At 40.0% G+C, this 12860-nt stretch overlaps 1 protein-coding gene across 2 annotated transcripts in view; it reads left to right on the top strand.

Annotated features, from left to right (window-relative positions):
* Window positions 1-12860, top strand: part of LOC133631188 (rho GTPase-activating protein 29-like) — a 106461-nt gene that overhangs the window by 88384 nt on the left and 5217 nt on the right. For both annotated transcript variants that reach the window (XM_062023337.1, XM_062023338.1), the window contains 7 exons: window positions 782-948; window positions 1018-1152; window positions 1218-1316; window positions 8940-9103; window positions 9174-9362; window positions 9420-9557; window positions 10770-11008. In XM_062023337.1, the coding sequence (XP_061879321.1) occupies window positions 782-948; window positions 1018-1152; window positions 1218-1316; window positions 8940-9103; window positions 9174-9362; window positions 9420-9557; window positions 10770-11008 (1131 nt within the window). The remainder of the gene's footprint in view (window positions 1-781; window positions 949-1017; window positions 1153-1217; window positions 1317-8939; window positions 9104-9173; window positions 9363-9419; window positions 9558-10769; window positions 11009-12860) is intronic.

The raw sequence follows: 12860 nt of genomic DNA on the forward strand, positions 1-12860 counted from the left end.
GTTGTTTTTTTTTTTATTAGATCGCAATTTTTGCCAGTCCTGATGTGTGTGTCCAATTTGGTGAGTTTTGAAGCATGTTAAGGGGGTCAAATTACAGCTCAAAGAGGCGGCGGTATAATAATAAAACGCTAGAAATTCAATAGGGTCCTCTGTCCCTAAGGGACTCGGTCCCTAATATATATGTATATATCCACACACATGCATACATCCATACATATGCATATATACATATATACGCATATAACATTATTGCACATTATAGTCCGAAAAAATAAAAAGACATGACAAACACATTTTGGGAGAACATCCGCACCGTAACACAACATAAACACAACAGAACAAATACCCAGAATCCCTTATAGTACTAACTCTTCCGGGACGCTACAATATCTCTACTTTTTTGTCATAAAAAGAAAAAAGAAAAGACTTGCACACTTTTCACTGGACAGCACGCTGCGTCACAAGTGTGTTGTAGACCTTGAAGTGCTTAAATGTGACTTTAAAAAAGGTGTATTTTCCCCGAAAAGTGATTCATGTCCTTTAAAAGGAGACACTTTGTAGTCCAGCTTTGTTTCTTGCCATAAAATCCATTAAATGAAGTGAGGAAAAAAAAACCTTAGATGTGTTTTGTGTGTCATTACATGTTTAGTCACGATGGATAGCGGATGTAAAAACACACCCTGGTCATTCCTCACATCAAACGGAGATGACGCTCTCTTTCATGGTCAAAAAGACATGTAGACAATAAAGGACTCGACGGCCATCTTTGCTCTCCCTGCAGGTTCGTGTTCACCAAGAGGTCCGTGGAAAGTGCACACTCCTCCCACGGCAACCTGTCGCAGGCCTCCTTCACCTCCTGCGACGTCCTCAGCGGGGACGAGGTGGACAGTCCCGTGCACCGGCCCAGGATAGGCGAGCTGAGGTCCAACAGCAGCACGGACATTCAAGGTGCCCGCTGAGTGTGGATCACGGTGACACACTGTCGCTACGGTAGATGTCACCTTTGTGTTCCTGCAGGGCTGAGAAGCCAAGCCCCGCTCAGAGCCTGGACATCCAGTAGTCCAAGCAGCCAGGGGGGGATGTGCAGCGACTCAGAGAGTGCTGGAGGCAGCAGTGAGTCCAGGTCCATGGACTCCCCCTCTGCCAGTCCAGGTCAGTGGGAGAGGTAATGGTGCACTCAGAGACCCAAATATGTGTCAACAAATATGTCAACACAGGTGACTTCAAGCGACGTCTGCCCAGGACTCCTTCCACTGGCACCATGTCTTCTGCTGATGACCTGGATGAGAGAGAGCCTCCATCGCCTTTAGACAATGGTAAGACTACCTCAGCTCCCATCTCATCTTCTCAAACTTTCTCCTGGAGTCACAACCGCACTGCAAAAAGTCAGTGTTCAAAAACAAGAAAAAAAATACAAAAATGAGGGGTATTTAATTTGAACGAAGCAAAATTGTTTATTTGTTTATTGTTTATCTGAACGAAGCAAAATTGTCTGCCAATAGAACAAGAACATTTGGCATGTCGAGACTTTCCAAAACAAGTCAAATAGCTAACCTTAATGAACCCAAAAATACCTTAAAGGCCTACTGAAATGAATGTTTTTATTTAAACAGGGATAGCAGATCCATTCTATGTGTCATACTTGATCATTTCGCGATATTGCCATATTTTTGATGAAAGGATTTAGTAGAGAACATCGACGATAAAGTTCGCAACTTTTGCTCGCTGATAAAAAAAAGCCTTGCCTGTAGCGGAAGTAGCGTGACGTCACAGGTTGAAAGGCTCCTCACATCTGCACATTGTTTACACCAGCAGCGAGAGAGATTCGGACAGAGAAAGCGACGATTACCCCATTAATTTGAGCCAGGATGAAAGATTTGTGGATGAGGAACGTGAGAGTGAAGGACTAGAGTGCAGTGCAGGACACATCTTTTTTCGCTCTGACCGTAACTTAGGTACAAGCTGGCTCATTGGATTCCACACTCTCTCCTTTTTCTATTGTGGATCACGGATTTGTATTTTAAACCACCTGGGATACTATATCCTCTTGAAAATGAGAGTCGAGAACGCGAAATGGACATTCACAGGGACTTTTATCTCCACGACAATACATCGACGAAGCACTTTAGCTACGGAGCTAACGTGATAGCATCGGGCTTAAAATAAATAAACCCTGACTGGAAGGATAGACAGAAAATCAACAATACTATTAAACCATGGACCTGTAAATACACAGTTAATGCTTTCCAGCCTGGCAAAGCTTAACAATGCTGTTGCTAACGACGCCATTGAAGCTAACTTAGCTACAGGACCTCACAGAGCTATGCTAAAAACATTAGCCATCCACCTACGCCAACCAGCCCTCATCTGCTCATCAACACCCGTGCTCACCTGCGTTCCAGCGATCGACGGCGCGACGAAAGACTTCACGCGGTCATCCGTGCGGTCGGCGGCTAGCGTCGGATAGCGCGTCTGCTATCCAAGTCAAAGTCCTCCTGGTTGTGTTGCTGCAGCCAGCCGCTAATACACCGATCCCACCTACAACTTTCTTCTTTGCAGTCTTCATTGTTTATTAAACAAATTGCAAAAGATTCACCAACACAGATGTCCAGAATACTGTGGAATTTTGAGATGAAAACAGAGCTTTTTGTATTGGATTCAATGGTGTCCCAATACTTCTGTTTCAACTATTGACGTCACGCGCATACGTCATCATACATAGACCTTTTCTACCGGAAGTTTAGTGGGAAATTTAAAATGTCACTTTATAAGTTAACCCGACCGTATTGGCATGTGTTGCAATGTTAAGATGTCATCATTGATATATAAACTATCAGACTGCGTGGTCGCTAGTAGTGGCTTTCAGTAGGCCTTTAATAAGTATATTCTCACTAATAACAAGTGCACTTTTCTTGGTAGAAAAAAAAAGAGACCTTTTTGCTCAATATGTTGAAAACTATTCTTAAATGAAGTAAATGCTAGTGCCATTATCTTGACATAATGATATGCGCTCGGCATTACATTTCTTGAAACCAGCAAACTTATACTAAAAACTAGTTTATTGTTCTTATTGGAAAGGCAACAAGGCAACATCTTGTTACTCTCTGGGTCTCCTAGCCGCTCAGGCAAATCATATGCTCTAAAAATGCATTTTTCCATGGATAACATGACATCATCGCACCAAGTGCGTGCTCTTTCAGTCAATTAGTGTGCATATATACAGCCCGGCCCCCGGACAAAATGTTTTTGATTGTAATTTTGAGGAATATATCTGAATGTGCATGAACTATTTCTGTTCAAAATTGTTAGAAATGTCACATGTTAAATGTTTAAATATTAACTGTCAGTTTACTGTACTGTGCCAACTGTACTACTATATGAGTACCTCTTTTCTATTGTTTCATTGAAAATAAAACAGCAAAGTCCATTTGGCTGTCATCTGTTTTAATTATGAGACACAATTGTGTCAAAGTCATGATTTTTTTTTTTTTACATGCTTGAAATAAGAAATGATGACTTTAAAAAAGTAGTTTTCTACTTGTGAGTGTTGATGACACAACAGTTGATATTCTAGTTTCAAGCATGTTTTACTCAATATAGCTCATCAAATCTCAGCAACAAGCTGTAATATCTTACTGACATCATTTAGACACTTAAAACAAGTAAAACACTCTAACATCAAATCTGCTTAGTGAGAAGAATGATCTTATCAGACAGAAAATAAGCAAATATCAGCCTTATTTGACATATTTCATCTTACTTAGATTTGAGTGTTTGCAGTGCTGCCTCTGAGACACTTTGATGAAGATGGTGAGCCACTTTGATGAAGATGGTGAGACACTTTGATGAAGATGGTGAGCCACTTTGATGAAGATGGTACCGGCCTTCAGCTAAGGCACATCCTGACCTCTCATTTGTTTATTGATGAGGGTGTTATGTAAAAGTAACGCTAGAGACGAGCCGTAATGGGAGGCCATGTTTTGAGCTGCTGTTCCGTCGTGGAATTCTCTCCCTGCCACGTGGGAGGCTCGGTTTCCATTCCCGGCCAGTGCAATAAACATAAGTCTCCAGTGGTCCCGTGGTTGGAACTGTGGCCCAGTTACAACTGCAGGTCAGGGAGCTTGCTTGTACAGTAAAGTCATTGTTTCAGTAGCTCAGTCTTTGGAGTAGACTCTGGACCGTGGACAGCTTTAAAGGAAGAATACTGGACCCTCGTGGTACAGACCCCTTACTCTGACATCCCACCAACTAACAGCCAAGTATCCTATAGGTGACGGGTGCGTGGTCTAGTCAGTAAGTCAATAACAGGCAGGGTCTCTAATTAAAGCCATTAAAAACACAGGTTCTCTGTAGTAAAAGCCCCATATATATTTGAAAAAATCCACTTTTGAAAGATGACACGCAACTCGCCCACTCATAGTGCACGCTATTTCATTTTTGGCTGTTTGATATTTGGATCTTAGTACATCAGGCCCTTTGTGTTGTATCAGTACATACTAGGGCAGGGGTGTCCAAACTTTTTCCACTGAGGGCCGCACATGGAAAAATTAAAGCATGCGGGGGCCATTTTGATATTTTCCATTTTCAAACAATGACAAAAAAATGGATTTATTTATTTTTTTTACCTTTAGGGGTCCCGGGGACCATAAAGGGTCTCAGTCATTAAAATGTTAAAAATAAGTCAAAATATTATTTTTTTTATTTGATTTAACGCTTACAGTAAATCTCTACATCAACTTCAGGTTGATATGAAGTAAAAAAAAAAAAAAAGGTTTTATGCCTTTTTTGTCAAAAACAACATTTCAGTTTTTTATAGTAAAGCTGAAATATGCAGTATTTAGTCATTAGAGCCATAATCAATAATGCAGGACACCATTGATTCATTATTATTTTTGAGTAATCACAGTGTAAAGATAAATAAAATCCCACTAAATTAGGGCTGCAACAACTAATCGATTAAATTGATTAAAATCGATTATTAAAATAGTTGCCGATTAATTTAGTCATCGATTCGTTGGATCTATGCTATGCGCATGCGCAGAGTTTTTTTGTTTTGTTTTTTTAATAATTTTTTTTTTTTTTTTTTACTAAACCTTTATTTATAAACTGCAACATGTACAAACAGCTGAGAAACAATAATCAAAATAAGTATGGTGCCAGTATGCTGTTTTTTTTCAATAAAATACCAGATAGGATAGAAATGTAGTTTGTCTCTTTTATCCGATTATTAATCGATTAATCGAAGTAATAATCGACAGATTAATCGGTGATCAAATTAATCGTTAGTTGCAGCCCTACACTAAATATATTTGGGATTCAAAAGGTGACCCACTCGTAAAGTGATACATTTATTTATTTATTTGTTACTTCCAACACGAGATCAACTTCAGATATATCTGTTAATTTTACGTTTGAACTATTATTTTGGTTTGTTTTATGCTTTGTTGGCAACCACACAATATATGCAATATTTTTTCCACACAAAACGTTTTAAAGTGACATTTTTGAAGTAATTGGAGAATTAAAAATAATTCATTATAACATTGATTTTTTGGTGATTTTTTTTTTTTGGAGCAATGGCAAAAATAGAAAAATGAAGAAAGACATGGCAGCTTTGTGTCAACTGCATTCCACTTTCTTAAATGTTTTTATTTTATTTTTTCAATAGCATTTCCAGAATGTGTGGCGGGCCGGTAAGCAACTAGCTGCGGGCCGCACTTTGGACACCCCTGTACTAGGGGGATTAGATCATTTGTCGTTTCATTTTGTGTTTTTGTTCATGTTTACAAATTCAGGGTACCGTCTTTTCCGCACTATAAGGCGCACCTAAAAACCTCCAATTTTCTCAAAAGCTGACAGTGCGCCTTATAATCTGGTGCGCCTTATATATGGACCAATATTGAGCCACAACAGGTCTCGCAACAACGGGATGCATAACGTAACCCCAGCCTCTACTGTAGCGTCTATTCTATGCGCCTTATAATGCGCTGCGCCTTATATATGAACAACCTTTTAAAATAGGCCATTCATGTGTATGTATATGTACACACGCTGTTGTGTCACATTCATAGTTACTTGATAAATGTATATATATATATATATATATATATATATATATATATATATATATATATATATATATATATATATATATATATATATATATATATATATATATATATATATATATATATATATATATATATATATATATATATATAAATGTATACACTAGCGTTAAAAAGTTTGGGGTCACATGTAAATGTCCTTATTTTTGAAGGAAAAGCACTGTACTTTTCAATGAAGATAACTTTAAACTAGTCTTAACTTTACAGAAATACACTCTATACATTGCTAATGTGCTAAATGACTATTCTAGCTGCAAATGTCTGCTTTTTGGTGCAATATCTACATAGGTGTATAGAGGCCCATTTCCAGCAACTATCACTCCAGTGTTCTAATGGTACAATGTGTTTGCTCATTTGCTCAGAAGGCTAATTGATGATTAGAAAACCCTTGTGCAATCATGTTCACACATCTGAAAACACTTTAGCTCCTTACAGAAGCTACAAAACTGACCTTCCTTTGAGCAGATTGACTTTCTGGAGCATCACATTTGTGGGGTCAATTAAACGCTCAAAATGGCCAGAAAAAGAGAACTTTCATCTGAAACTCCACAGTCTATTCTTGTTCTTAGAAATGAAGGCTATTCCACTAAATTGTTTGGGTGACCCCAAATTTTTGAACGGTAGTATATGTATATGTATTTATATAACATAACATTTTTATATACTATTATTATTATTACTAAACATACAGTAAGTAATAAGAGGGGTGGGAGTACATACGTTTTTACTTCTTCTCACTCCTTTTCGGATATGTTTACATTAATATTTATTTTCATTTCTTGTTTCTTTTTGCTTTTTATTATTACTATTATTATTATTATTATTATTATTATTGTTTTTGTTATTCATTCTTGAATGGCTTTTTTGTTGTTTTTTTGCAAAATGTGTTTGTTTTTGTTTTGTCTACATATTCGAAATAAACATGAAAGAAAGAAGAAAGAAAGAATTGAAGGTGCGCCTTATAGTCCAGTGCGCTTTATAATCCAGTGCGCTTTATAATCCAGTGCGCTTTATAATCCAGTGCGCTTTATAATCCAGTGCACTTTATAATCCAGTGCGCTTTATAATCCAGTGCACTTTATAATACAGTGCACTTTATAATCCAGTGCGCTTTATAATCCAGTGCGCTTTATAATCCAGTGCGCTTTATAATCCAGTGCGCTTTATAATCCAGTGCGCTTTATAATCCAGTGCGCTTTATAATCCAGTGCGCTTTATAATCCAGTGCGCTTTATAATCCAGTGCGCTTTATAATCCAGTGCGCTTTATAGTGCGGAAAATAGGGTATATTTCTTTGGACAGGAGAACATTGAGGGCACAAAGCAAATGATTTCAAAGTAGATAGTAGTAGATAGTAGGTTTTGCTTTGGTTGAGTTATTTGTACTATTTACTTAGTTTTGCTTACACAATTGTATGTAATAAATGACGATAAGGCAATAGTTTGAATATTGTGTTGATATTGTTAACATGTCAATAGCACTCACCATAAATAAGAACAATAGGGAAGTGACTGGTATCGGCCGATCTGACTCCCGGATGATCAGTATTGGAACTGGCAGCATAAAACCCTGATCGGCACATCCCTTGTATTCATTTTGTTTTAGAATAGAGGAAGAGTTAGTGCGACAGCAGCCAGACTGAGCTACACAAATACAACTTCTGTTATTTTTGTCCGGGTGTCTTACTTCTGTATCTGCTGTGGTGTCAGTGGGAATGTTTGATGGGGTCGCTGGCAAATAGAGAAGAAGAACCTTTAACATTTATCCTTAAATCACATGTCAGGATACTTCACCACTATTCTGATTGCCGGCAGTAAGTCGGACACGTTTCCAGTGAGGGTTGGACTCCACCAAGGCTGCCCTTTGTCACCCATTCTGTTCAGAACTTTTATGGACAGAATTTCTAGGCGCAGTCAAGGCGTTGAGGGGATCCGGTTTGGTGGATGCAGGATTAGGTCTCTGCTTTTTGCAGATGATGTGGTCCTGATGGCTTCATCTGGCCAGGATCTTCAGCTCTCGCTGGATCACTTCACAGCTGAGTGTGAAGCGACTGGGAAGGGAATCAGGACCTCTGAGTCCGAGTCCATGGTTCTCGCCCGGAAAAGGGTGGAGTGCCATCTCCGGGTTGGGGAGGAGATCTTGCCCCAAGTGGAGGAGTTCAAGTACCTGGGAGTCTTGTTCACGAGTGAGGGAAGAGTGGATTGTGAGATCCACAGGCGGATCGGTGCGGCGTCTTCAGTAATGCGGACGTTGTATCGATCCATTGTGGTGAAGAAGGAGCTGAGCCGGAAGGCAAAGCTCTCAATTTACCGCTTGATCTACGTTCCCATCCTCACCTATGGTCATGAGCTTTGGGTTATGACCTGAAAGGACAAGGACACGAGTTTCCTCCGCCGGGTGGTGGGTCTCTCCCTTAGAGATAGGGTGAGAAGCTCTGCCATCCGGGAGGAGCTCAAAGTAAAGCCGCTGCTCCTCCACATGGAGAGGAGCCAGATGAGGTGGTTCGGGCATCTGGTCAGGATGCCACCCGAACACCTACCTAGGGAGGAGTTTAGGGCACGTCCGACCGGTAGAAGGCCACAGGGAAGACCCAGGACACGTTGGGAAGACTATGTCTCCCGGCTGGCCTGGGAACGCCTCGGGATCCCCCGGGAGGAGCTAGACGAAGCGGCTGGGGAGAGGGAAGTCTGGGCTTCCCTGCTTAGGCTGCTGCCCCCGCGACCTGACCTCGGATAAGCGGAGGAAGATGGATGGATGTTCTGATTGATGCATTGTGCAAATGATGCAAACTCGGGTGTTTTTCATTTGCAGGTCTGGCAGAGATGGTGACAGAGACAGCAAACTCTCCCGGCCCTTTTCGAAATGCTCAAATGTCCAAAGCCGCCCAAACGCACAAGCTGAGGAAGCTACGAGCACCGTCCAAATGTCGGGAGTGCGACAGCCTGGTGGTCTTCCACGGGGCCGAGTGCGAGGAGGTACTGGGCTCATTTAGGGACGTCCCTCGCCTTGAGCACTGTGTGACGTAAACCTTGTTTTCCCTCTCAGTGCTCTCTGGCCTGCCACAAAAAGTGTCTGGAAACTCTGGCCATCCAGTGTGGACATAAAAAGCTGCAGGGCAGGTTGCAGCTCTTCGGCATCAGCTTCACCCAGGCGGCTAAGAACAGCGCCGACGGGATCCCCTTTATCATCAAAAAGTGTACCTCCGAGATAGAAAGCCGCGCCCTCAACATCAAGGTAGGACGCGGATGCGGACCATAAGCACTCTTGTATCTTGACGTCTTCTTTCCCTAGGGCATTTATCGTGTGAACGGCGCCAAGTCGCGCGTGGAGAAGCTCTGCCAGGCGTTTGAAAACGGCAAAGACTTGGTGGAGCTGTCTGACCTCTCGCCGCACGACATCAGCAACGTCCTCAAGCTCTACCTGAGACAGGTCAGTCCTTGTTTGGACATCACACATGTAACAAACTCAATATATACACTAGCGTTCCAAAGTTTGGGGTCACATGTAAATGTCCTTTATTTTGAAGGAAAAGCACTGTACTTTTCAATGAAGATAACTTTAAACTAGTCTTAACTTTACAGAAATACACTCTATACATTGCTAATGTGCTAAATGACTATTCTAGCTGCAAATGTCTGCTTTTTGGTGCAATATCTACTAGAGGCCCATTTCCAGCAACTATCACTCCAGTGTTCTAATGGTACAATGTGTTTGCTCATTGGCTCAGAAGGCTAATTGATGATTAGAAAACCCTTGTGCAATCATGTTCACACATCTGAAAACACTTTAGCTCGTTACAGAAGCTACAAAACTGACCTTCCTTTGAGCAGATTGACTTTCTGGAGCATCACATTTGTGGGCTCAATTAAACGCTCAAAATGGCCAGAAAAAGAGAACTTTCATCTGAAACTCCACAGTCTATTCTTGTTCTTAGAAATGAAGGCTATTCCACCAAATTGTTTGGGTGACCCCAAACTTTTGAACGGTAGTGTATATATATATACCTGTAACCAGGTTCCATAATAGCAGCGGTGCCAATGTAAACAGTGGTAACCAACCTGAAAGTAGAAGCTATAGGTGCCTCATTTTGGTGCTAAATAAATAGACTCAACAACTGCAACAAGCAACTAATATAGTAGCAGTAGTGATATTGTACAATTAATGTGTTGTAAGTAGAGATGTCCGATAATATATTAAAATGTAATATCGGAAATGATCGGTATCGGTTTCAAAAAGTAAAATGCATGACTTTTTAAAACGGACGTAGGGAGAAGTACAGAGCGCCAATAAACCTTAAAGGCACTGCCTTTGCGTGCCGGCCCAGTCACATAATATCTACAGCTTTTCACACACACAAGTGAATGCTTGGTCAACAGCCATACAGGTCACAGGGAGGGTGGTCGTTAGTATTAATGACATGTGACCAGTTGAGGGTGGATCCCACCTCTCACAAAAACTCAGCTGGGATTGGCTCCAGCTTACACCTGACCCCGGTTTAGAAAATGGATGCCAAGTCATAGCGATCCCCAGATAACATGCTCGTGAGCTGGATGACAGCAGAGCCATCTGATTGGACGGGACAGTATAAAAAAGTGCTACGATGTTTTAGTAATAAAAGCCACAAATGTGTTCTGTGTGCAGTTACCAGAGCCGCTGATCCTTTACCGCCACTACAACGACTTCATCGGCCTGGCTAAGGAGTACCAGCGGGCGGTCGTGGAGGAGGCCGACGCCCTGCAGAGCGCCCAGGTGGAAGGGGAGAAGCCTGGCGGCCCGAGCCTCCACCTCAACCGTGCGGTTCTGCGGATCAGGGACCTGCTGCGTCAACTGCCCGCCGCCAACTACCGCACTCTGCATTACCTCATAGCGCACCTGAACAGGTACGGACCTTAACCACAAACACTAGGACAGGGGTCGGCAACCCAAAACATTGAAAGAGCCGTATATGACCAAAAATACAAAAAACAAGTCTGTCTGGAGCCGCAAAAAATGAAAAGCCGTATATAATGAAGGCAACACATGATGTAAGTATCTAGCTATATTAGCCTACTATCAAAATGACTTTAAAAGTCTTATATAAGTGTTATAATGAAGGCAACACATGATGTAAGTGTCTATATTAGCCTACTATCAAAATGACTTTAAAAGTCTTATATAAGTGTTATAATGAAGGCAACACATGATGTAAGTGTCTATATTAGTTATATTAGCCTACTATCAAAATGACTTTAAAAGTCTTATATAAGTGTTATAATGAAGGCAACACATGATGTAAGTGTCTATATTAGCTATATTAGCCTACTATCAAAATGACTTTAAAAGTCTTATATAAGTGTTATAATGAAGTCAACACATGATGTAAGTGTCTATATTAGCTATATTAGCCTACTATCAAAATGACTTTAAAAGTCTTATATAAGTGTTATAATGAAGGCAACACATGATGTAAGTGTCTATATTAGCTATATTAGCCTACTATCAAAATGACTTTAAAAGTCTTATATAAGTGTTATAATGAAGGCAACACATGATGTAAGTGTCTATATTAGCTATATTAGCCTACTATCAAAATGACTTTAAAATCTTATATAAGTGTTATAATGAAGACAACACATGATGTAAGTGTCTATATTAGCTATATTAGCCTACTATCAAAATGACTTTAAAAGTCTTATATAAGTGTTATAATGAAGGCAACACATGATGTAAGTGTCTATATTAGCTATAATAGCCTACTATCAAAATGACTTTAAAAGTCTTATATAAGTGTTATAATGAAGGCAACACATGATGTAAGTGTCTATATTAGCTATATTAGCCTACTATCAAAATGACTTTAAAAGTCTTATATAAGTGTTATAATGAAGACAACACATGATGTAAGTGTCTATATTAGCTATATTAGCCTACTATCAAAATGACTTTAAAAGTCTTATATAAGTGTTATAATGAAGGCAACACATGATGTAAGTGTCTATATTAGTTATATTAGCCTACTATCAAAATGACTTTAAAAGTCTTATATAAGTGTTATAATGAAGGCAACACATGATGTAAGTATCTAGCTATATTAGCCTACTATCAAAATGACTTTAAAAGTCTTATATAAGTGTTATAATGAAGACAACACATGATGTAAGTATCTAGCTATATTAGCCTACTATCAAAATGACTGTGTCCCAGGCTCAAGCAAATCTTCCTTGACAGAAATGTTGAAATGTAATATTCTACACATTTTTACATGAAAAAACATTAGTAAATTAGTAACATTAGTAAATAGCATGTTAGCATTGATTAGCTTGCAGTCATGCATTGACCAAATGTGCCTGATTAGCACTCCAACAAGTCGATAACATCAACAAAGCTCACCTTTGTGCATTGACACACAGTATAAAACGTTTGGTGGACAAAATGAGACAAAGGAGTGGAATATTTTACATGTAAACAAACTGTTGCGTCACAGTCCACACTATGGTGAGTTCAAGAACCGCCGAAATGAGTAGGACAAAGCAATGTTCACCAAATAGTGTCATCAGTGAAGCATACACACCAACATATTAAACAGTGGTAGTTCTAGCAATTGGGAAGGTTTGTGTCATGTTTGTCCTCAAACCAAAAACATACTAAAACAATAACATTATTTTCCCCCCATCTTTTTCCATTTTTAATCCTTTTTAAAAAATGCTCCAGGGAGCCACTAGGGCGGCACCAAAGAGCCGCACTAGGAGGACG

This window comes from Entelurus aequoreus, linkage group LG16, assembly GCF_033978785.1.
Source record: "Entelurus aequoreus isolate RoL-2023_Sb linkage group LG16, RoL_Eaeq_v1.1, whole genome shotgun sequence".
Classification (NCBI taxonomy): Eukaryota; Metazoa; Chordata; class Actinopteri; order Syngnathiformes; family Syngnathidae; genus Entelurus; species Entelurus aequoreus.